We start from the raw sequence: 23,347 nt of genomic DNA on the forward strand, positions 1-23,347 counted from the left end.
CAAAACGAAAATTTCTGTTCCGTCACTGACAATGGTTGAGTGTTTGTGGAAAAAGTTCAAGGCAATCGTAAAATGCGTTTTAGACAGGTACGTGCCGAGTAAAACTGTGAGGGACGGGAAAAACCCACCGTGGTACAACAACAAAGTTAGGAAACTACTGCGAAAGCAAACAGAGCTTCACTCTAAGTTTAAACGCAGCCAAAACCTCTCAGACAAACAGAAGCTAAACGATGTCAAAATTAGCGTAAGGAGGGCTATGCGTGAAGCGTTCAGTGAATTCGAAAGTAAAATTCTATTACCGACTTGACAGAAAATCCTAGGAAGTTCTGGTCTTATGTTAAATCAGTAAGTGGCTCGAAACAGCATTTCCAGACACTCCGGGGTGATGATGGCATCGAAACAGAGGATGACACGCGTAAAGCTGAAATACTAAACACCTTTTTCCAAAGCTGTTTCACAGAGGAAGACCGCACTGCAGTTCCTTCTCTAAATCCTCGCACAAATGAAAAAAATGGCTGACATCGAAATAAGTGTCCAAGGAATAGAAAAGCAACTGGAATCACATAACAGAGGAAAGTCCACTGTACCTGACGGGATACCAATTCGATTCTACACAGAGTACGCGAAAGAACTTGCCCCCCTTCTAACACCCGTGTACCGCAAGTCTCTAGAGGAACGGAAGGTTCCAAATGATTGGAAAAGAGCACAGGTAGTCCCAGTCTTCAAGAAGGGTCGTCGAGCAGATGCGCAAAACTATAGACCTATATCTCTGACGTCGATCTGTTGTAGAATTTTAGAACACGTTTTTTGCTCGAGTATCGTGTCGTTTTTGGGAACCCAGAAACTACTATGTAGGACTCAACATGGATTCCGGAAACAGCGATCGTGTGAGACCCTACTCGCTTTATTTATTCATGAGACCCAGAAAATATTAGATACAGGCTCCCAGGTAGATGCTATTGTTCTTGACTTCCGGAAGGCTTTCGATACAGTTAAGCACTGTCGCCTGATAAACAAAGTAAGAGCCTACGGAATATCAGACCAGCTGTGTGGCTGGATTGAAGAGTTTTTAGCAAACAGAACACAGCATGTTGTTATCAATGGAGAGACGTCTACAGACGTTAAAGTAACCTCTGGCGTGCCACAGGGGAGTGTTATGGGACCATTGCTTTTCACTATATATATAAATGACCTAGTAGATAGTGTCGGAAGTCCCATGCGGATTTTCGCGGATGATGCTGTAGTATACAGAGAAGTTGAAGCATTAGAAAATTGTAGCGAAATGCAGGAAGATCTGCAGCGGATATGCACTTGGTGCAGGAAGTGGCAACTGACCCTTAACATAGACAAATATAATGTATTGCGAATACATAGAAAGAAGGATGCTTTATTGTGTGATTATATGATAGCGGAACAAACACTGGTAGCAGTTACTTCTGTAAAATATCTGGGAGTATGCGTGCGGAACGATTTGAAGTGGGATGATCATATAAAATTAATTGTTGGTAAGGCGAGTACCCGGTTGAGATTCATTGGAAGAGTCCTTAGAAAATGTAGTCCATCAACAAAGGAGGTGGATTACAAAACACTCGTTCGACCTATACTTGGATATTGCTCATCACTGTGGGATCCGTACCAGATCGGGTTGACGGAGGAGATAGAGAAGATCCAAAGAAGAGCGGCGTGTTTCGTCACAGGGTTATTTGGCAACCGTGATAGCGTTACGGATGTGTTTAACAAACTCAAGTGGCAGACTCTGCAAGAGAGGCGCTCTGCATCGCTGTGTAGCTTGCTCGCCAGGTTTCGAGAGGGTGCGTTTCTGGATGAGGTATCGAATATATTGCTTCCCCCTACTTATACCTCCCGAGGAGACCACGAATGGAAAATTAGAGAGATTAGAGCGCGCACGGAGGCTTTCAGACAGTCGTTCTTCCCGCGAACCATACGCGACTGGAACAGGAAAGGGAGGTAATGACAGTGGCACGTAAAGTGCCCTCCGCCACACACCGTTGAGTGGCTTGCGGAGTATAAATGTAGATGTAGATGTAGATGTAGATGAACTGAACAGTCAAAAAGACCCAGATGAGCCAACTGTGGAGTGCAGAAGGCGAAAACCCTTGTGCTCAATGGTTATGAAGCATGAATAAATGGATTATATGCTGAATTCTAAAAATTCTGATTACTTGATTAGGCTCTACATATTTCCCTCTCAAATCACAGGCGACAATATTGTACTGTGTATAACGTATATCTAGGAAATGCATTTGATGGAGAGGTTGCCACTTGCAGTCTGTTGATGTATGTGGTTTCAGTACGATGGGGCACCAACAAATTTCTGATGAGCTTCCAGAACCCAGATTGGACTGATGTCTAGGGATCACTGGATTGGTGGAGATGGCTCTGTAACATGGGTTGTCGGTCATGTAACCTGAACCGACTGGACTTCTCCATGTGGGGCCATCTGATCAAGGGATCTCCGGTAGATTCTGCAGAATATATAGTGGCAATCCTACATGCAGCGTGTGGGACTGTTAACACCTTACCCAGTCATTTTGAATTAGTGTAGCAGCCTACGATACCCATGTTAGGCATGCTGCGAAATTGAGGTTAGGCATTTTGAGCACCTGATATAGCTGTATTTAATTCATAAAGGTTGAAAGCATTGTTGCGCGGAGTATCAACAATCTGATAAACTAATTTAAACAAATCTCTATCGCAGTGGCACATTAAGTTTTTAACATATGTTTCACATATTGTTTACCTTGCACAATGTATAAAATTTCGTGTGCCAACGGTATAAATACCGATGTACATTTCATGCATCCTGATGTCTGATGCCTGCCACATTTCTACACGTATGGTTCCTCCCTATTCCCATGCATGCATAATTGCTAATCTTTAAATTCCCTAAAGTCGCCGATGCCTCGGAGTGTCTGCCACTATTCGTGTGATATAGCCCGTTGCTGCACTCTCCAGCGGAGTAGAGGGCGATAGCTGGAGCGTGGGCTGACGTTCGCCCCCATAATTTCGACTTTGTCCTTCTCTGTACCGCAAAACTTTGGATATTGGTTTGCGGGCTCCAGGAGACTGTACACTGTGGGCAGCAGTCCGTTTTCGACACCATCAAATACTACAGCAAAAGACTATGGCAGTCTTAGGAGACAAAACTTGTCTCTGCAGCAGCCAGATCCACCTACGCCACAGGCGATCGTGGCAGTCTTGATCATTGAATATGTAAATTGTCTCAACCTGCTTGAAGACTGTATGTATACAAAATCACGCTTGTTGCCGAATGGGAGGTCTAGCAGCAGCTGCCAGCACATGTAATTTGGACGCTTTGCAAAGTCGTTGGATGTCGCTTCCAGACATGGGTCCCTATCCTCATTTTGTTCTTCGAGAAACCTTCTCCATTCCCTTGAAACTTGTCGGTCGAACTATGTATAGGAAGTCTGTCAAAATCTCTCGGAACCTTGTCCATAAATTTCTTTTTACACTAACCACTTATTTATGGAGAATGGTCTCCTTCGAAATACTCTCCTCCACAAATGATACACTGCTCCCAGCACCTTTTCGACTACCAGAAGCAGTCTTAGTACACCTCTTGCTGGATAGCGCGAAATGCCGTCTGCGTATTTTCTATCTCGTCTGTTGTTGCAAATCTTCGTCCTTTCAATGGACTTTTCAACTTTGGAAATAAAGAAAAGTTCGCGGGGGCAAGGATTGGAGAGTACAGAGGATGAGGCAGCACAGGGATTTCGGTTTCGTGCAGGTATGAATAGGCGGGTGCATTGTCGTATTGCAAGAGCCATGGATTACCTCGCCACACAATTCAGGTCATTTCCCTCACGATATGATCCAACTGAAACATTAGTAGCTTCTGCAATCTCTCGGATAGCCAGTCCTCGATTGGCACGCAAAATTTCGTTGACATTTCTGACATGAGCGTCGGTCTGTAGACGTCGAAGGGCTTCCTGAACAATGATCATTTTTAATTTCCTTCCAAACCGTTTTAAACCATGTGCACCATTCGTAGCACCCAGTACGACTTAAGCACTCATCACCGTAGTCCCTTGTACCAATTAGTGTCACTGTAAAGGTTTCCTTGCGTTCCAAGCAAAATTTGATGCAGACTCATTCCTCCTCTAACTCTGCCATCTAGAATTTCGAAAACTGTGTGACACAACATTCTACTTAAGACAGCAGTGAACAATAGCTAGTAGACATGCAACAATGGAACCTCTGGCAGTAACACATTGAACAACGGCTTGTGCAGGGATGCCAACCACATTTCGCTCCAGCACACCATTGGTGCGAAATTACTAATGGTCCGGAATTTTCTGGACAGACCATGTGTGCATGTTGTAATAATTGGTCGCAGGGCACTTAGGAATCAGAAGAGACAGCTGGAGGCATGACAACGTACTGCGACTCAGCCTTTGAACTGTGATTCAGTTCCTTGTTTTCCTACCTAAGTTTATGGTCACTTTCTGACATATTCATTGCAGAGTTTCTAACTATCAAGAAAGCAATCACCCACTGACAAGGTAGCTTGTTTGTAATGGCATTGTCTGTGTCTCGTTCAACTGTCGCCAGGTGTTCCTGATTTGGTGCATTGCTCTCTGTAAGACTTCACACTTGGTAGCCCTTCCGCGCAATGCAGGCACTTCAGTACGCTGCGCCATATCTGTTTGGCTTTGGGGAAAGTTCCAGAACCCTAATTAGCGATACGTCACCTGCTGTTCCCCTACACAGTTGTGTACACTATTTCATAGGAAACAACAGGTGATGGTCTCGATAATAAGGGTTCTCAGCAACAATACTGGAAAAGTGGAAACGTTACCCAGTTTTTGACACTGCTGTGTTTTTATTTCACCACGGAAGTTCTTTCCACCATTGCTACACAGCTGCGCGACCTCTGAAAAACTCTTAAGGATTAGAGACGAAATGAAACTTCAGTGGTTTGAAGTTATGTGGTGTTGTTTCACTAATTAAAGATTCGAGTCAACTTTACAAGAAATTTGCAGTATGAGGACACTTATCAGAATGATGTTGCACCCCCTCCCCCCCCCCCCCCCCCGTCACTCGGATTCTACAATGATTAGCTTCACAAGTGCGTTATAATACCATTGTACGCTCTTCTGTGGCAAGCAGGCTCATGACAGTTACAAATGGTCATTGAAATCCTGCGTATTGGCAACTGGGACAGAGCTGATATGTGAACTGGTCTGAGACATTTGGACTGGGGACAGAATCTCGGGAACTTGCTGGCCACAGGCCACGTCAGCATCATGTCATGGGGTCATGTAGACACATGCTATAGCAGACGACAAATGTCCAGATAAAATGACAGCATGACACTGTCACATGAAAGGTGACACACGATCATGTAGTATGTCCATGACATGTTGTGCCATAAGAGTTCCCCCAATCACTAAGAGCTATGACCGAAGTTGTACATGATGGCTCACCACACCATGACGCCTTGGGTAACACCACTGAGATGAGAAATGATGAATGGGAGATCTCACCAACTTGTCGAACTTGCCGAGTACAGTGCAACGCCACCATTCTTCAGCAGTTAATACTTACCTGTCACAGCACCTCTTCAAATGCGTCAATTTGTGTTGTGGTGTTAATGGCAGCCTGCTGATGGGGTGGTAATTCCTTAGTCTAGCAGCTTTTGACCTCCAACCAGTGGTGCAGGACGACACAGAATAATGCACGGAGCCCAGTACTTTTCTCAGAGAACCTGTGCAAGTTTGAAGGGATGGCGATATGCTTGGTGAACAGTGTGGTGTTGCTGCATTATGGTGATGAGACGTGCTCAACAATATCCCATACAGCAAGTGTGCTTTCCCTCAAATTCCTGTGCATCCCAACACAGGGCGACTATTACATCGAAATTCCCAGCAAATCTGGATACTGCACGATTCGCCTGTCGGCCAAGTATATACCCACACTGAGGCCCCTTTAAATGTTTGTCAAATGCTGATAGGGACGCCTCACAAATCACATATCATCTCCGTGTGCTGCACAGAGACCACTCAACATATGGTGCAGTTCACGTCCCATACATACAATGCTAACGCGCCCTGCTGGTCGTTGAGAATGTCACAGGGAATTTGCAACTCTAATTATTTGGTGTGTACATGTACGAAGAGACGGTGACATCCGACTGTCTCTTCTGGGTGCTTCATGTTTTTTGTTACGCCGTTTATGTTCAGATCTTTGTACATAAAATAATTTCCTGTACCATATACCCCCATCAAGAATGTCTTTGATAAGTCCCATTAACCAGCCGATTCATATCGTAAAAATTTTGTACTGACTTCAGCCTCTGTCCGATCTTCCTCGATCTCCATCATGCCAAGCCTTTTATGATTACTATCACCACGTTTCCTCTTCTCCAGATGGCCCACTGTTCACAAGGTGCTACCAACCCATGTTGTTATTCTATGCTTCATGGATGTTCTTCGTTAGTTTGCAACTGTCTTTCGTGAAACAGAACGCTCCTCATTTGTTCTGCTCAGCTAATGAAACATTATTTGCTCCGATATTCCCTTGCAGCCTTACCTGCTCTACAGTATACAATTCTTTTATTTCTTTGTCTACTGTGTTTTTTCTTATTTTGAGGAGTGTGGAAATTTTCCGCTGAACGACTCGTTACCACCTTTTCTAGCAGAGTGGTTTAATAGCAGCACATCATGTCCCACATCTCCAACACGTTCCCTGAAGACAGACTTGTCAGTGGAGGCCTCTGACCCCCAAGGTTCTAACACCATGTGAATTTTATTTATGAGGCACATGAAAAAGCAAAATGTACACAGACAATCCTAGCACAATAGATGACCTCAAACGAAATATAACTAGAGAAATTAACAACATTGCGACTGCAAAGTTGCTGCGTGGGGCTGGTATCTTTATTACGTGAAGTCGGCGATGCCTGTGGTTACCACATCCAGTATCTCTTATAAACGGGCAACAACAAGTTTTTAACGTTACTATTTTCTTTTTTAGTTAGTTCATTGCTACTTGAATCTCGGGCATGAAGTATACCAGTTTTTTGTGGGAGACACTTTATTCACTCTTTAGACGAAACGTAGCTTTGAACTGATGTGGAGCACTGTTTCCTGCGCTTAGCTATGGAACTAGGATATTAGAGGAGTAAGGTAACGTAGTCTGGTCACTGGCGATAACAATCACAATGAAAATGAAATGATCATATGGCAGTTTTGGCCGGGATGTCCCATTCGAGTTCGGCGGCTGAGTGCAAGTCTTATTTCAGTCGGCGCCACATTGGGCGACTTGCGGCTGATGATGAGGATGAAATGACGCTAAGGACAACACAACACACAGTCCGCGAGCGGAGAAAATCTCCGACCCGGCTGGGAATCGAACCCGGGCCCAGTGCAAGGGAGGCAGACACGTTACCACCCAGCTTATCAGTTATGTACTTGGTTGTTTGAGTAATTTTCATGACTGAATCTGCTACATTGGATTAAATGAATTCGAAATTGCAAATGAAGACAACCGTCACCGGTTGAATAGAATGACGACAATGAAATTCGGCTCGGGGCTCGAACCCGGATTTCCCGCTTATCACGAGCATGCGTGTCCAAAGGTGCTTTGGATCGTAATCAGAATAACACAGGCACGACAGTATCGTACGCTGCATTAGATGTCAGAGAACAGTATTTAGAAGTGGTATTTCAGTGAGGATTCTCTTAACCCATAGAATTGCCCTGAGTAAATTTTTGCTGCTGTATTTGCCCTGACTATTGCAAATGATCATACAGTCTCATCCAAATGAGGATGTGACGTGGATATCAGTATTTTGACTAATTACACCAGACGTAATGCCAAGTGCCCCTATACCGTTGATAGAGTGCAGAAAGTGCCCCTATACTGTTGATAAAGTGCAGAAGAGTTTCAGTTAGACCAAAGATGTATTTGGCACTCTGCAAAGCTGTTCAACTAGACGAGCTCTGGACAGTAAATTGTGGGATAAGAGACAAAACGTTAAACAATCACAGCTGTATTTAAAGTTCGTGGGGAATTAACTTAACACTATAGGCAAGGTTAAGCTAACGGCCTTGCCACAGTGATAACAACGGTTCTCGTTAGATCACCGAAGTTAAGAGCTGTCGGGCTGGGCTAGCACTTGGATTGTTGTCCATCAGATCTGCCGAGCCCTTGTGAGGAGCTACTTGATTGAGAAGTAGGGCTCCGGACTCATAAACTGACATATGGCCGGGAGAGCGGTGTACTGGCCATGTGCCCCTCCATATCAGCATCCAGCGACGCCTGTTGGCAGAGGGCGACACTGCGGCCGGTCGGTACCATTGGGCCTTCCGAGGCCTGTTCGGATAGAGCTTTAGTCGAAATCAATAGGAAGGGATTTAATGGGATTGAACTGCTGTGGTTCATGTGTGTGTATTACTGATACTGATAAAAAATTGTCTCTGAGGACTATGGGACTTAATATCAGAGGTCATTAGTCCCCTAGAACTTAGAACTACTTAAACCTAACTAACCTAAGGACATCACAGACATCCATGCCCGAGGCAGGATTCGAACCTGCGACTGTAGCAGTCGCGGGGTTCCGGACTGAAGCGCCTTGAACCGCGCGGCCACAGCGGCTGGCGATACTGATAAAGCTAATGGCTACAGTTTCTACACATTGATAAGTTTGCATTATATTAGAACAAAACAAATTGTAGAGAATTTTTTTTAAAGAGAACAAACATGCCACGGGTAATCGAATGGAATATGGAAAAATCATCTTACGAGACTCAGACTATAGAAACTTCGTAAGACTAGCGAACTACTCAGTACTAACACTTTTTATCTAGAGTTATGTAAGCACAGTCCGAGAGGTGTCAGAGTAGTGTCCTTACCATGATGTCAATGCGAATTTAGCGAATGGAATGTGTCAAGTAAAATATTTCACTTACCTTACTTCAAATATGAATCTCACTTATAAAGAAATATGAATTACAGTTTAAAAAACAATGGAAAGTCACAAAACCATGAAAATGACAGAGATAACCGTCAGTATGTAATTCTATTTGTCCTTGTTTGGACGTTAACTTACATGTGTTTTCAACTTCGGAAATGGATGGAAAAAAAAGCACTGGATTTGATGAGGTCTTGATAGGGTAATTTCTTTTTAATTTCTGTCCAAGAAAAATAGTTCACAAGTACATTATTCAAGCAACAGGTTTCGTTTTTCAGAAAATACTTTGGCAAGTACTGTTATATAATCCAATGACAACATCCATCGATAATGCTACTGGAATGGTTTTCATTGAATTCGATGTTATAGACTCATAAATACCAACTCATCGTATAATTTAAAGGAGAATAACATTAAATTAGTTGTCAGGTATTGTATTAAAACTATTTCACAATAGAGATATATTACATCCACGAATAATTTGAAAAACACAACAGTCCAACATTCACAATGATTTGAAATTATAGTCGTCCTTGTGATGACACCAAAAAGGTACGCTGAAACACGATGAATCGGTTCACTCGAAACGAAGAGCGCGACAGTCTCCTACTTCACTCGACTCTCTGACACATACTCACTGATTGACAGGTATATACCTACAGTGGTGTAAGTTGCCCATCAGTAAAACGCTGTTCGGTCACTGTAAGTGTTAACACGATGCAATGACGATCAAGCAACTACTCCGGTCTGCGGTCTGGTTACCGTTCATAACAACGAGCTTCCCAAAGATACGTGTATTTACAGAGACGAATCGCCTGAATGGCACCGTCACCTAGGCCAAATCTATTCCACAGTCAACAGGTGACCCTGTACCCTCACCACACAATAAAACGTCTCCCACCGAGTGGAACGTACAGAAAGAGGTTGGCCAGACTGCGCCAGTGGGGAGTGTCCACAGCGGTGTTGCCGAGGCGAGTCCGGCGGCGCCCCAGGCGGCGGCAGCGCCCGCGGTGGCGCGCAGCAGGTGTTCCAATGGTTGGACCACTCAGCTGCAGGCCAGCAGCAGCAGGAGGGCGCCGCCCGCCGCCAGCGTCGACGCGGCCGGACCAGAGTGGAGCCCCCGCTGGCCGCCGTGCTGCATGGCTGCCGGGTGTTCCCCTGCAACAGAAAGCACCACCCGCCTCAGCTGCCGTCACCTGTTAACTGATCTGTCCACTGGCTAACAAACCCGGCACTTTGTACGTATTCATTTTGGCAATTTTCTGTTAGAACTGAAGACAAAAAGTTAAGTGTGTTTGTAAGCTGTGGACAATGTTGATTGGAATACTCTCTTTCAAATTCTAAAGGTGACAGGGGTAAAATACAGGGAGCGAAAGGCTACTCACAATTTGTACAGAAAGCAGATGGCAGTTATGAGAGTCGAGGGGCATGAAAGGGAAGCAGTGGTTGGGAAGGGAGTGAGACAGCGTTGTAGCCTCTCCCCGATGTGGTTCAATCTGTATATTGAGCAAGCAGTAAAGGAAACCAAAGAGAAGTTCGCTGTAGGTATTAAAATCCATGGAGAAGAAATGAAATCTTTGAGGTTCGCCGATGACATCGCAATTCTGTCAGAGACAGCAGAGGACTAGGAAGAGCAGTTGGACGGAATGGACAGTGTCTTGAAAGGAGGGTATAAGATGAACATCAACAAAAGCAAAACGAGGATAATGGAGTGTAGTCGAATTAAGTCTGGTGATGCTGAGGAAATAGATTAGGAAATGAGAAACTTAAAGTAGTAAAGGAGTGTTGCTATTTGGGGAGCAAAATAACTGATGATGTTCGAAGTAGAGAGGATATAAAATTTAGACTGGCAATGGCAAGGAAAGCGTTTCTGAAGAAGAAAAATTGGTTAACATCTAGTATAGATTGAAATGTCAGGAAGTCATTTCTGAAAGTATTTGTATGGAGTGTAGCCATGTATGGTTCAAATGGCTCTGAGCACTATGGGACTCAACTGCCGAGGTCATTAGTCCCCTAGAACTTAGAACTAGTTAAACCTAACTAACCTAAGGACATCACAAACATCGATCCCCGAGGCAGGATTCGAACCTGCGACCGTAGCGGTGTTGCGGTTCCAGACTGCAGCGCCTTTAACCGCACGACCACTTCGGCCGGCGTAGCCATGTATGGAAGTGAAACGAGGACGATAAATAGTTTAGACCAGAAGAGAATAGAAGCTTTCGGAATGTGGTGCTACAGAAAAAAGCTGAAGATTAGATGGTTAGAACCCATAACTAATGAGGAGGTATTGAATAGAATTGGGGAGAAGAGGAGCTTGTCGCACAACTTGACTAGCATAAGGGATCGGTTGGTAGGACATGTTCTGAGACATCGAGGGTTCACCAATTTAGTATTGGAGGACAGCGTGGAGGGTAAAAATCGTAGAGGGAGACAAAGAGATGAATACACTAAGCAGATTCAGAAGGATGTAGGTTGCAGTAGGTACTGGGAGATGAAGAAGCTAGCACAGGATAGAGTAGCATGGCGAGCTGCATCGAACCAGTCTCAGGACTGAAGACCACAACAACAACAACAACAAGTGTGTTAGTAGAGTAATATGGAAAAATTTTATTTCCGAGTACGATGCGCAGGAGTACTCAGCCGTGGCGCGGCTGGCGCCAGTGTTCCCGCACTTACAATGGCATCGCTGCCATCGATTACAGGGTCCCCATATTTGCCTTCCGTGATTCAGTCCGGTGGTCGGGTGGTTAACGGAGAGAGAAAACAGACAGCGGAGTGAATATTCGCAGGGTCGGAGGTTGCTTGTTGACGTTTACCGTGAGGTCTGTGGTACGACGCCTGTACAGGGTCAGCGAGAGCTCCCGGCAGTGACTTGATGGGACCTCGGGTTTGGTGTCGCGGTGGTGCACTGTTGTTTTTTTTTTTTTTTTTTTTTTTTGGATTTTCTGCTGCGAGGGCATGTATAGGTTCTTGTTAGAGGCCGTTGAAACTGAGATGTGTCTATTGCGTGTCGGAGGAAATGTGTGATGCTCGCCGCTGTTGCATGTGAAAACGCTTCGTCTGCCTTGTATCTGTGCAGGATATTATGTGAACTAAATAGCTGACACCACGGTGACGTCATGCTGTCACGCGTTGTTGGATATATTTCGGAATTACTGACTGGTGAAGATATCCCACGTGTAAGGCAAATGAAGCCATTTGTGCCATACTAAGGTGCTGTTTTATTCTGCTTAAATCTGTCTCAGTTATGTGTGCATTTATATGCCCTTCTTTAGTTGCAGAAGTTACAGAAGTGTATAAACAGAGAGCTGTGTGGAAACGGATGTAAAGTTGAAACCCTTCCAATAAGTGAATACACTCGAATTCGGTGTTACTAAAGATGCCTTTCCATACTAGCACCTACCTTGGCTAATAGGTGTTATTCGGAGCTTTTCATGGTACTGTAAGTAATTCTTACACACAAAATTGTTTATTCCGGTTATACTAAATTGGAAATGTAAGGTAGGTTGTGTGCCGCTGTAAGTTACTATTGTCTCTTCTGTGTGGCAGCCTATCACTGTCAGTGGCTTCAGTCATTATTCCTGTCATATTTCGAGTTTTGTATTCGCATGTTTGCTTAAGCTGACACTGTTTAGTTAAGTTGTAAGATCTATAAACAGGCAAGTCAAACTGAGTATTCTATGAGCTCAAGACGATATTCTATTACGTGGTACCTTAGATTGCTATAGGTTAGAAATATTTCACGTGTTATTAATATTCTGCTGTTTGCTTTGTCTAAAGAGGAGCTAGTTCTGTGAAGTAATCGTTTATATTTTATTAGTGTGTTACGAGTTGTGTCTTTTTATGTTAATTGTTTTTGAGAAGCTACAAATGACTCGGTGTATGTTGCTGGTAGCTGAAACTGACGTGTTCACAGGGGTCGCGTCCTGACGGGGTTGACAGTGGCCATTTTTACTACGGCACATCCGTCTGTCCTTCTTCAGTACATTTGTCTCGCTTGTATCGTTACTACGTTTGGCGAGTGGAATTAGGGTTTACGGCAATCACCTTATATGTTGAAGTTAAGTATCTCCCTTGCCAGGGCGCGAACCTTCGTGGATATAGTCGTATTCTGATCTGTAAAGATTGATAGTGATATCCATTTATTCTCATCGCATGTATGATTATTTACCTTGTTATATTTAATGTCAGTAAAATGTAAGCGTTAGCGAGATCCGAATTGGGACGTTGTATTCTCCACTTGTGGAAACAAATTTAAGAGATTTTATTTCTTTTTTAAGTAGATTTTAGGTGCGTACATTTTGCCTCCATGATTGGTGTTTTTATCTCTTCCACATTAATTAAAATTTCAATAAAGGTAAATTGGGCAACGGAGGATTTCGTGTATTTATTAGTTGCTAAGTGCGTCCTAAGTTAAGTGCAGGAATCCCTACCAAGTATGAAACTGGAGTTTGGTTGCAATAACTACACGTTTGTTGTTTGAAACTGATAAACAATAATTAATTCGAAATAATCTCCACTGCTATTTATACATTCCTCCCACCTCTCCGGCAGGCTGTGAATGCCACGCGGAAAAAACAGTTCTTCTTTTGGAGCAAACCATTAGGCGAGCCGTTTTCGTACATTTTGAAACGAATTTAAGTGTTGTTTAGCGAGAGGGTATCCCAGAAATGCTAGTAGATGATAATGGGACGGAGACAAGTCTGGAGAACAAGCCGCATGCCGCAGTATATCCCTACTCAGCGCCTCGATCGTTTCCCTCACCCGTTTTGCAGTGTGATAGGGCGCTATCATGGAGCAATACGACTTAATATTGACTTTTTCCATATTCGAGTCGTTTTCCACGTAGTGCTCCATTTAAATCGATGAATTGCTGTTGCTGTCTATCTGTGCTAACGGTTTCAACAGGTTTTAGCTCCCCATAATTGATGACACCCTTCTACTCCGTCCCCTCTACAGGTCTTAGAAATTCGTAACCGGAATTTCCGAACAATCTGTGGAACAATGAAGCATTGTCTTCCTTGCAAAACGATTTGGTCTTGGTGTGGATATCGATCGTTTGCCTGGATTCACCCATTTTTCATCACCTGTCAGTATTCGTTGGAGAAACGATTTTCTATTGTATCCGACGAGCAGCACTTCTAATGTGGTATTTAGATTTGCTTGCTGTCTTCCATTCACTTCATGCGGAATTCATTTTCCCACTTTCTGCACCTCTCCCTTAGCTTTCAGCCGATAAGGACCGGCTTTCTGTTACCCATTCCATTATTCCGCGAGTTCCTGTCGAGTTCCGCGAGTTCTTTCATCCAATAAGGCCCTTCGTTTCTCATGTCAAATCACCACTTTTGAATTTTTTGAACCATTCGAAACATTGTGTTTTCTCAAGAGCACATTCGCCGAAGGCTTCGATAAACATCCGATGCGATTTTTCAGCAGTTTTCTTCAAATGGTAAAGGCAAACCAATGCTGTTCGCAAACCGTAGTTCGTACGCACGATAGTCGAGTTCTTTACGGGTTTGAAACGGATACCGATGTATGGAACCTGAGTTACTGTGTGATGACATTCGTGGTCAGCCATTACAGTAAGCTGATAGCACTACATACGCGTTCTCACTGACCCTACACTGACGGCTAGCACCATCTATAGGGGTATTCCAATTTTATACTTCCACACCTATGAACGAATGAAACAGTGGTATAGACGTGATGGACTGTTTCTGTACACTGAACGCGGATGCTTCATGTGTCTACATTGCGAATGTGTAAACATCTGTATTGCAACGCCTCTTCATTGGTCCCCAGATTGTTTGGAAATTCCTATAACGAACTTCTAAGACCTGTAGAGGGGACGGAGTAGACAATAGTATGAATTGGAGCCCGTGTCTTGGAAAGTACCGCCCGCCTGCGTCCTGTAGCCGTTTGAAAACAAGTTTTTTACGTACACTCCTGGAAATGGAAAAAAGAACACATTGACACCGGTGTGTCAGACCCACCATACTTGCTCCGGACACTGCGACAGGGCTGTACAAGCAATGATCACACGCACGGCACAGCGGACACACCAGGAACCGCGGTGTTGGCCGTCGAATGGCGCTAGCTGCGCAGCATTTGTGCACCGCCGCCGTCAGTGTCAGCCAGTTTGCCGTGGCATACGGAGCTCCATCGCAGTCTTTAACACTGGTAGCATGCCGCGACAGCGTGGACGTGAACCGTATGTGCAGTTGACGGACTTTGAGCGAGGGCGTATAGTGGGCATGCGGGAGGCCGGGTGGACGTACCGCCGAATTGCTCAACACGTGGGGTGTGAGGTCTCCACAGTACATCGATGTTGTCGCCAGTGGTCGGCGGAAGGTGCAGGTGCCCGTCGACCTGGGACCGGACCGCAGCGACGCACGGATGCACGCCAAGACCGTAGGATCCTACGCAGTGCCGTAGGTGACCGCACCGCCACTTCCCAGCAAATTAGGGACACTGTTGCTCCTGGGGTATCGGCGAGGACCATTCGCAACCGTCTCCACGAAGCTGGGCTACGGTCCCGCACACCGTTAGGCCGTCTTCCGCTCACGCTCCAAAATCTTGCAGCCCGCCTCCAGTGGTGTCGCGACAGGCGCGAATGGAGGGACGAATGGAGACGTGTCGTCTTCAGCGATGAGAGTCGCTTCTGCCTTGGTGCCAATGATGGTCGTATGCGTGTTTGGCGCCGTGCAGGTGAGCGCCACAATCAGGACTGCATACGACCGAGGCACACAGGGCCAACACCCGGCATCATGGTGTGGGGAGCGATCTCCTACACTGGCCGTACACCACTGGTGATCGTCGAGGGGACACTGAATAGTGCACGGTACATCCAAACCGTCATCGAACCCATCGTTCTACCATTCCTAGACCGGCAAGGGAACTTGCTGTTCCAACAGGACAATGCACGTCCGCATGTATCCCGTGCCACCCAACGTGCTCTAGAAGGTGTAAGTCAACTACCCTGGCCAGCAAGATCTCCGGATCTGTCCCCCATTGAGCATGTTTGGGACTGGATGAAGCGTCGTCTCACGCGGTCTGCACGTCCAGCACGAACGCTGGTCCAACTGAGGTGCCAGGTGGAAATGGCATGGCAAGCCGTTCCACAGGACTACATCCAGCATCTCTACGATCGTCTCCATGGGAGAATAGCAGCCTGCATTGCTGAGAAAGGAGGATATACACTGTACTAGTGCCGACATTGTGCATGCTCTGTTGCCTGTGTCTATATGCCTGTGGTTCTGTCAGTGTGATCATGTGATGTATCTGACCCCAGGAATGTGTCAATAAAGTTTCCTCTTCCTGGGACAATGAATTCACGGTGTTCTTATTTCAATTTCCAGGAGTGTATGTGTGGTAAAGAGCAGTTCGAGTGGAGGGAGGAGTGTTGCTTACGTCGGATTGGCTGATGTTATTTGACGTCTGTCCTACCGCTCTCACCTGGTTCGAGCTTCGTTCAAGTGTCTGTGAGGGTTAGAGTAATGTCTAAAGTATATACCGACATGATCCTTCTGTATGGCGAATCTCAAGGTAATGAAAGAGCTGCCCGTCACCTTCATCAAGATCGTTATCCACAACGCCCGACTCCATCGCATACCCTTTTCGCCATAGTCACACAACGGCTTCGAGAAAGGATAACTTCACCGTCAGTAGGCGCGACTCTTACGCTCCAACGAGACGCGGCGCACCCGATATGGAAGAGGCTGTACTGTAAACAACAGTGTTTGTGAAAACTGATCAAGTTTCTTTGCTTGTTTCTTTGGTTATTAATGAGTGAAATTCTGGAAAATGTGATATACTGGGTCACACCTAATAAACTACTTTTAAAAGTGGTCGCACTATCAACATGTTTTCAAATGGTTGTAAGTATGGATAAAGTATGTTTTCTGACATGAGCTCCAATTCAAAGTATTATCTACTAAATCCCGTCTACAAGTCCTAGAAGTACGTAAAGGGAATGTAACACGTCATATTGTTTCCGCTTAGAGCTGTTTGCGCTTTGTAGTTGAAAGCTCTCAAAAGATGTGCCAGATTTCTGTGACTTGCTTCAGTTGACTTGACTCTAGGAGTGTCTTAGTACTGGCTTTTAATGGAGACAAGCAAGATGAAATAGAAATCGTAGATTTTGGGGTCGTGTCCATTCAGATGCAGCTGTAGGTCGTGTACGACCAACCTGCCCATATTCCATAGCAACGCATCTTCGGCAACGAATTTCATTTGAGCGACAAATCAGCTGTGTTAATTCCAATGGAATAACATCGGAAACTTGCTCAGTTTGCTTTCTAGGTGCATTCAGTGTTCGTGGTGTGATACGTCCTCTTCCTCGTATCTGCCTCGAAAGTACTGTGTAGTTCAGAAGTTGGAAGTGAAGTGGTGCGCCATCCTGTGGCAGTAATAAAGTTTACTGTCAAAAATGTCTGTAAGACTTTCTAGACGACATACCAAACCATACCACAGATCAACAGCACAGTACACAGAATTGCGTCGATTAAATGATCCGAACAAAGAGTTAAAACTTGAAAACATTAATCTTCTACATACACGTTGTTACCACTCACAAAATGCCATTTGCCTATCGGGATCCACTCTAGTTTAAAGCACGGAAAAGTGTCGAAATGTAAGGCTTTCCCCCCTGAGTTCTCAAAATCTTGAGACCTCTCTCTTAGCTGAACAGTCTGGCCAATGCGCTGCTTTACGTACAGGCAGTGGAGAAAAAAAGCAAACATCAAAAACACAACACGTAACCATGTCTATTAAGATCTATGTAACCAACTGGCATTCGATACAGCTCCCAGTCGTCCTGGAATGATGGTAAAGGTGATGGAGGTGGATAGCGATCAGCCACCTTTTTCTCCAAAGTAGACCATAATGGCTCAATAACATTGAGATCTGCTGCCTCTTGTGGCCAGGGAGATGCGACAGTTCATCCTCGTGCTCATAAAAGCAGTACTGGACGATGCGAGCTGTGTGAATAGCGGCACTGTCGTCTCGGAACACAGCTACATCCTTGGGAAACAAACATCTTACCATGGGATGGGCCTCATCAGCCAATATGGTCACGTAATCCTTGGTAGTAACGCCAACTTACAGAGTAACTATGGGCCACACGGAATACCACGATGTGTCTGCCCATATCATCAGCGAAACACCGCCGTGTTTCACTCTTGGGACATAACCTCGGCTGGAAGTTGAAAACAGACTGATCTGATCAAATGACGTTCCTCCATTGCTACATATTCCAGGTTTTGAGGCTTCAGTACCACGTTTTCCTGACACTTACGAGTGATTCTGGATCTCTACCTCGCCCTGCAAATCCCTGCCTCTGGAGCATACTACGCTTTGTTATGGTGATGTGATGCTTCGCGTGACCGGCATTCAATTATGCAGTGTCTTTTGCAGCTGCCGTCCTCTTATTTTTCGTCATAATCGTCTTTCAAGGCCGTCTGTCTCCGTCACTCAACACACATCTTTGTCCACGTTGTGAATTACTGGATGACGTTTCTTTGCTTTCCGTTATACGGTATACATGTTCGATCGGCGCCTCTTAGGGCACCAAATACTTCGCCTACTTTGATTGCGGAAGCACCAACCATACGAGCTCCGACAATTAGCTCACGTTTGAATTCACTTAGCTCCAAAATAATGCACTCACAAATACACTAATAACACACAGAATTGCTCTGACCACGCCCGACAGTTGGTGTCTATTGAAGACGTTGCGCAGGCACCGTTCGTGATAAACTCAACAACGCAACCTGCAGGCTCTGCTATGATCTGCAGTTGTGTTAAAGAATGCATTACTCGCTATGTTTCCATGTTTTTGTCCGAACTCTGTACCTTTTTGTGGACTGAGTATAAGTCCACATCACTGCTACTGCACTTACCGCTGACTATACGACGTCTCTTTCTCCGCCTATGTATATTCTTCACATAGTGAATCCTTCCATCGACTTCAAACTTGTCCCAGATTCTTGTAATTGTTACTCTCGGTGGCTGTGTGTTTGCAAATTCAACTGTTTCACATCGTTCAAGCTCACTCAAAATCTCTGTTTACCCGCGCGGTGTAGCCGCGGGGTCCAGGGCGCCTTGTCACGGTTCGCGCGGCTCCTCCCGTCGGAGGTTCGAGCCCTCCATCGGGCCTGGGTGCGTCTGTTTTCCTTAGCGTAAGTTAGTTTAAGTTGTATTAAGCAGGCCGCGCGGGAATAGCCGAGCAGTCTAGGGCGCTGCAGTCATGGACTGTGCGGCCGGTCCCGGCAAAGGTTCGAGTCCTCCCTTGGGCATGGATGTGTGTGTTTGACCTTAGGATAATTTAGGTTAAGTAGTGCATAAGCTTAGGAACTGATGACCTCAGCAGTTAAGTCCCATAAGATTTCTCACAAATTTGAATTTTTTTTTGTATTAAGTAGTGTGTAAGCCTAGGGGAGGATTACCTCAGCAGTTTGGACCAACAGGAACTTACCACAAATTTCAATCTCTGTTTTCCTGTAACACTTCAGCACACACCTCCGTTTCTCGAACGGTAACGCTATGTTTATTTCCAATCTCGCAACAAACGGAAGCGTTACTATACTTCCCATGTCTTCTAAATTGTTACTGCGAAAAAATTATTTCTACCCTATTTAATTAAAGAGGCATTTAGTTTTAGAGAGATTATACATTGTTGTAGGATACTCGTGTTATGACAACAACGGCAACAACAATTTGGGAATGAACACATGAAATTTAAAAAAGTCACGCATATTAAATTTTTTCATGAGTAATGACTTTGAACAAAAATGTGCGTTAACACAGAATTCAGTGTAGAGAAGAAGAACTGGTTAGACAAAATGTGAGAAATAACTGCGTAGTATTAGCAAATGAGATGGACGGAAGGAAACTAAAGATAATAGGTGAGAAAAATATGGATAGTTTACATTGCGAAAGAGGGAAAGCTGCTGTGATATGCCGAGAGGCGTGATATGCAGATATTACGGAAAAAGATTTAATCAGTGCAGAGTAGTTTCTTTCACAATCATAGGACTTGGAGAAGGAGCAGGAGAAATATTTACTGTTATGTAATAGCGCAGCAAAGCTGTTGAACGCATTTGACGTAGTACTGTACTTTTGGAGTGATGAGAGGCATTTAATATGTGAGGAGCGGCAACGACGTTCGAGTTATTAAGAAACCGACAGAGTAAAGAGAGCTTGTGAAAATGACGTCGTCCAGATGGTCGCATTCAGCCTAACTCAGCACAGAATATTACACTGAATGTTGCACACACCTCTTGCACAGGCATTTATAGGTAACTGGAATCTTCTGGAGCTTTTACAGCATGTTCCGTCTCGAACCAAATCACATTAGTAAAGTTATCTGAACTAGTGGTGTCTCTTTTTTTGAGACGTGCCCTGAAGAACAGACACCATACGTCGATAGAATTTTATTAGCCTAGCTGGACAATGGATCCACCTTCTTCAGTGCAGACACACAAATAGGTCCGACCACCTGCGGGAATCTCAGAGAACGAATGTGGAAGAAATGGGTAGGGACTGCGGATATATGGCACTCGATGGGAATGTGGCTGAGACGTGTGTCCTGCCGAGATTGTCTCCGCAGTTCCAATAACGCTGTGTCTCGGATGGCAGAGTGGTTCAAGTCATCTGCCTGTTAAGCAGAAGATCCTGGGTGCGAATACCGGTCCGGTACACATGTTCACTCGTCGCCGCTGATTCCGCGTGATGTCCCGATGCAACTGATAGCAACAATACCTTTCCTTTCCTATCTTCGCTTCGCCACCTTCTGTTTACATATAACTTAAGTAAAGATTTTACAGGACAGAAGACTGGACTAAACTTCTTTTAAAATTTGTGGTGGAATTATTATCCGACATATCTTAATGGCATATGGGCACGAGAGAGATTCTCGTGTGACTGAGGATGACCTATGGCATTTTAGGTTTCACATAAAGAATCAGCTTTGGTCTCTTCGTGATACTGAACCATGGCCGTCATTCATTCCTTATACGGAGGCATCAATGTTCTTATGGTTAGTGCTTCTATGCAACTACATAGCGTTTTATTATAAGTTGATTTATGTGTTGTCGGAGCCAGTGTTTTACAAAAATTTTTAGAAACGAATAAATTGGAGCAACATACCTCTTGTAATCTAGTGGTTCCGATATATCTCTGCATCTATGGAGCGTACAGGGTGCAAAGAGTTTCAGCCTCTAATACGGTAACTGATATTTGATTACTGATATTTGATTATACGAAGTGCAATTAGTCCATTTTCGCAGTACTGGCAGATGGCTTCGCAATCAAAGAGAATAACTCCTCTTTTCGTCTTTAGAAACAAGTATAATAAAGTCTACCATTGACTGATTCAACGAGAGCAATACCACGTAACAAACGGCATCAGGACCTATTACCTGAAGCCTTTAGCTAGGGCACTTTTGAATAATAACTAAAACTTTAGAATTGGAAATTAGAACTGAGAATTAACCACAGAGTTTATACGAAACATGTTACGTCAATGGTCTATCCTTATTTCACACAGCCTGAATCTACAACGTTAACAAAGTGAATATCTGAGCTCAGATTCCGTTAATAATGTGTATGACCACCACCAATAACGTCCTATCAGTACATCCATTATGCTGATGTCAAACACGATGGATCAACAACGATTGGAAGATAAAAATATAGTTGTTACAGAAGCCTTCAGAAGCTGCAGTGCATGCTGTTGTTGAAACAGCAAATTTTGCGGAAGAGCACATATTCATAAACTTCAGGCGACGATCAGTGTTGTCACTACAAGACTAAATTAGATGTTGCACCAACACTAATTTGTGCATGTGCCGCCTACGTGACGTGTGGCTGAGTAATGTGTAGCTAAAACAGTTTCAAACTTCTTGGATCCACGCTCCCTCGACTCGAACACTAACACCCGCGGCTCTTTACGGCCACAACATTCGACTCGAAGTGTAGGGTAAACAAAGTTTCGAAGAAAATGAATAACAGTGGTTTTTTTAAATTAAATACTGACATAACACATTTTAATAAAACTGTAATGTTGTTACATCTGATTCTTACAACTAGCCGGCGGCGGTGGTCTAGCGGTTCTAGGCGCTCAGTCCGGAACCGTGCGACTGCTACGGTCGCAGGTTCGAATCCTGCCTCGGGCTTGGATGTGTGTGTTGTCCTTAGGTTAGTTAGGTTTAAGTAGTTCTAAGTTCTAGGGGACTGATGACCAGAGATGTTAAGTCCCATGGTGCTCAGAGCCATTTGAACTATTTTTTTCCTTACAGCTAAATCAACTGGAAGTTTGAGCTTCTTTCATCTTCGTCATCAGTTCTTCAAATCTCGGAAACAGTTTGGAAATTGCCACTAGCATGTTTTTCTTTACATTCATTCACGATTTGTACTTTGTGCTCATGAACGACAATGCTCAGAACCTACCTCACATGTGTAGGATGTTGCAAAAGGTATCAAAAAGCCAGCAGTCTGTTACTTATTTGCGGATACTCGTGCTTCACCGGGATCCAAACTTCAGGCACTGATGAAGAAACTAACTTCAATATCAGTGTGGAGTCCGAAGAAATATCAATACATTTCTCTTGTTCTTCAGCGATAAGTGACGATGGGCGTTCTACATTCAACTATCTTTGATCTAGTTGTGCTGATCTAGTTGTTCAGGGAAGTAATTCAGAAAGTAATAACCAAATTCATTTAAATAATACTCAAACACGGACTTCAGTTCTTCATGCAGCTCACAGTCATTCTCTTTTAAAACCGCAGGAAAAAGGTAATGTTTCTCTCTCTCATTAAACTAGTTCTTTCACAATTGTAATTTATTTATGACGGCTGAAATTTCCTCTTCAGCTATGGTGTGAGGTTTCTTACACTTTGCTACTCGGTGAGCAGCTTTGTAAGGTAAATGAAGAACCCTTCTAGCAGTCATAACTTGTTTAGTTAAATCTTTCTTCTCTCAATTATGTTAAATTGTGGGAAAAGTATTCTGCCGTTTGTTTACCAAAATATCGTGATATGATACCAAATGACGTTTCATTGTTGTAGGAAACATCCTTTCCGTAGTTGGGAATTCCAAACAATTGACGCACGGTGGTCGTTCTTCATTTGCAACAGGAGTACGCCTAAAACCAAAATCCTAGTAAATGTTGTCGGATGCCTTGCAATTTCGTCCACTGAAGTCTTCAGTGCTCCGCGATATATGTAAAATATCATGTTTTTGCTTATACTTAAAAAATTTTCCATGCTGCTATGGAAAAACAATTGACAAAATTTGTCCATGCTGACATGGGAACACATATGGGAGAACACAGACCGTAAAAAACGATCTACATTCGACAAAACTCACCTTCGAACTTATTGTTACAGAAA

The 23,347-nt window shown here is 44.2% G+C and overlaps 1 protein-coding gene across 1 annotated transcript in view; it reads right to left on the bottom strand.

Moving 5' to 3' along the window:
• Positions 1-9,188: 9,188 nt before the first annotated feature.
• The window catches only part of LOC124613274 (zwei Ig domain protein zig-8-like), a 433,383-nt gene continuing 419,224 nt past the window's right edge, over positions 9,189-23,347 (bottom strand). The window contains exon 6 of the mRNA XM_047141967.1: positions 9,189-10,114. Within this exon, the coding sequence (XP_046997923.1) occupies positions 10,002-10,114 (113 nt within the window). The 3' untranslated portion in view covers positions 9,189-10,001. The remainder of the gene's footprint in view (positions 10,115-23,347) is intronic.

The sequence above is a fragment of the Schistocerca americana genome, chromosome 4 (assembly GCF_021461395.2).
Source record: "Schistocerca americana isolate TAMUIC-IGC-003095 chromosome 4, iqSchAmer2.1, whole genome shotgun sequence".
NCBI lineage: Eukaryota > Metazoa > Arthropoda > Insecta > Orthoptera > Acrididae > Schistocerca > Schistocerca americana.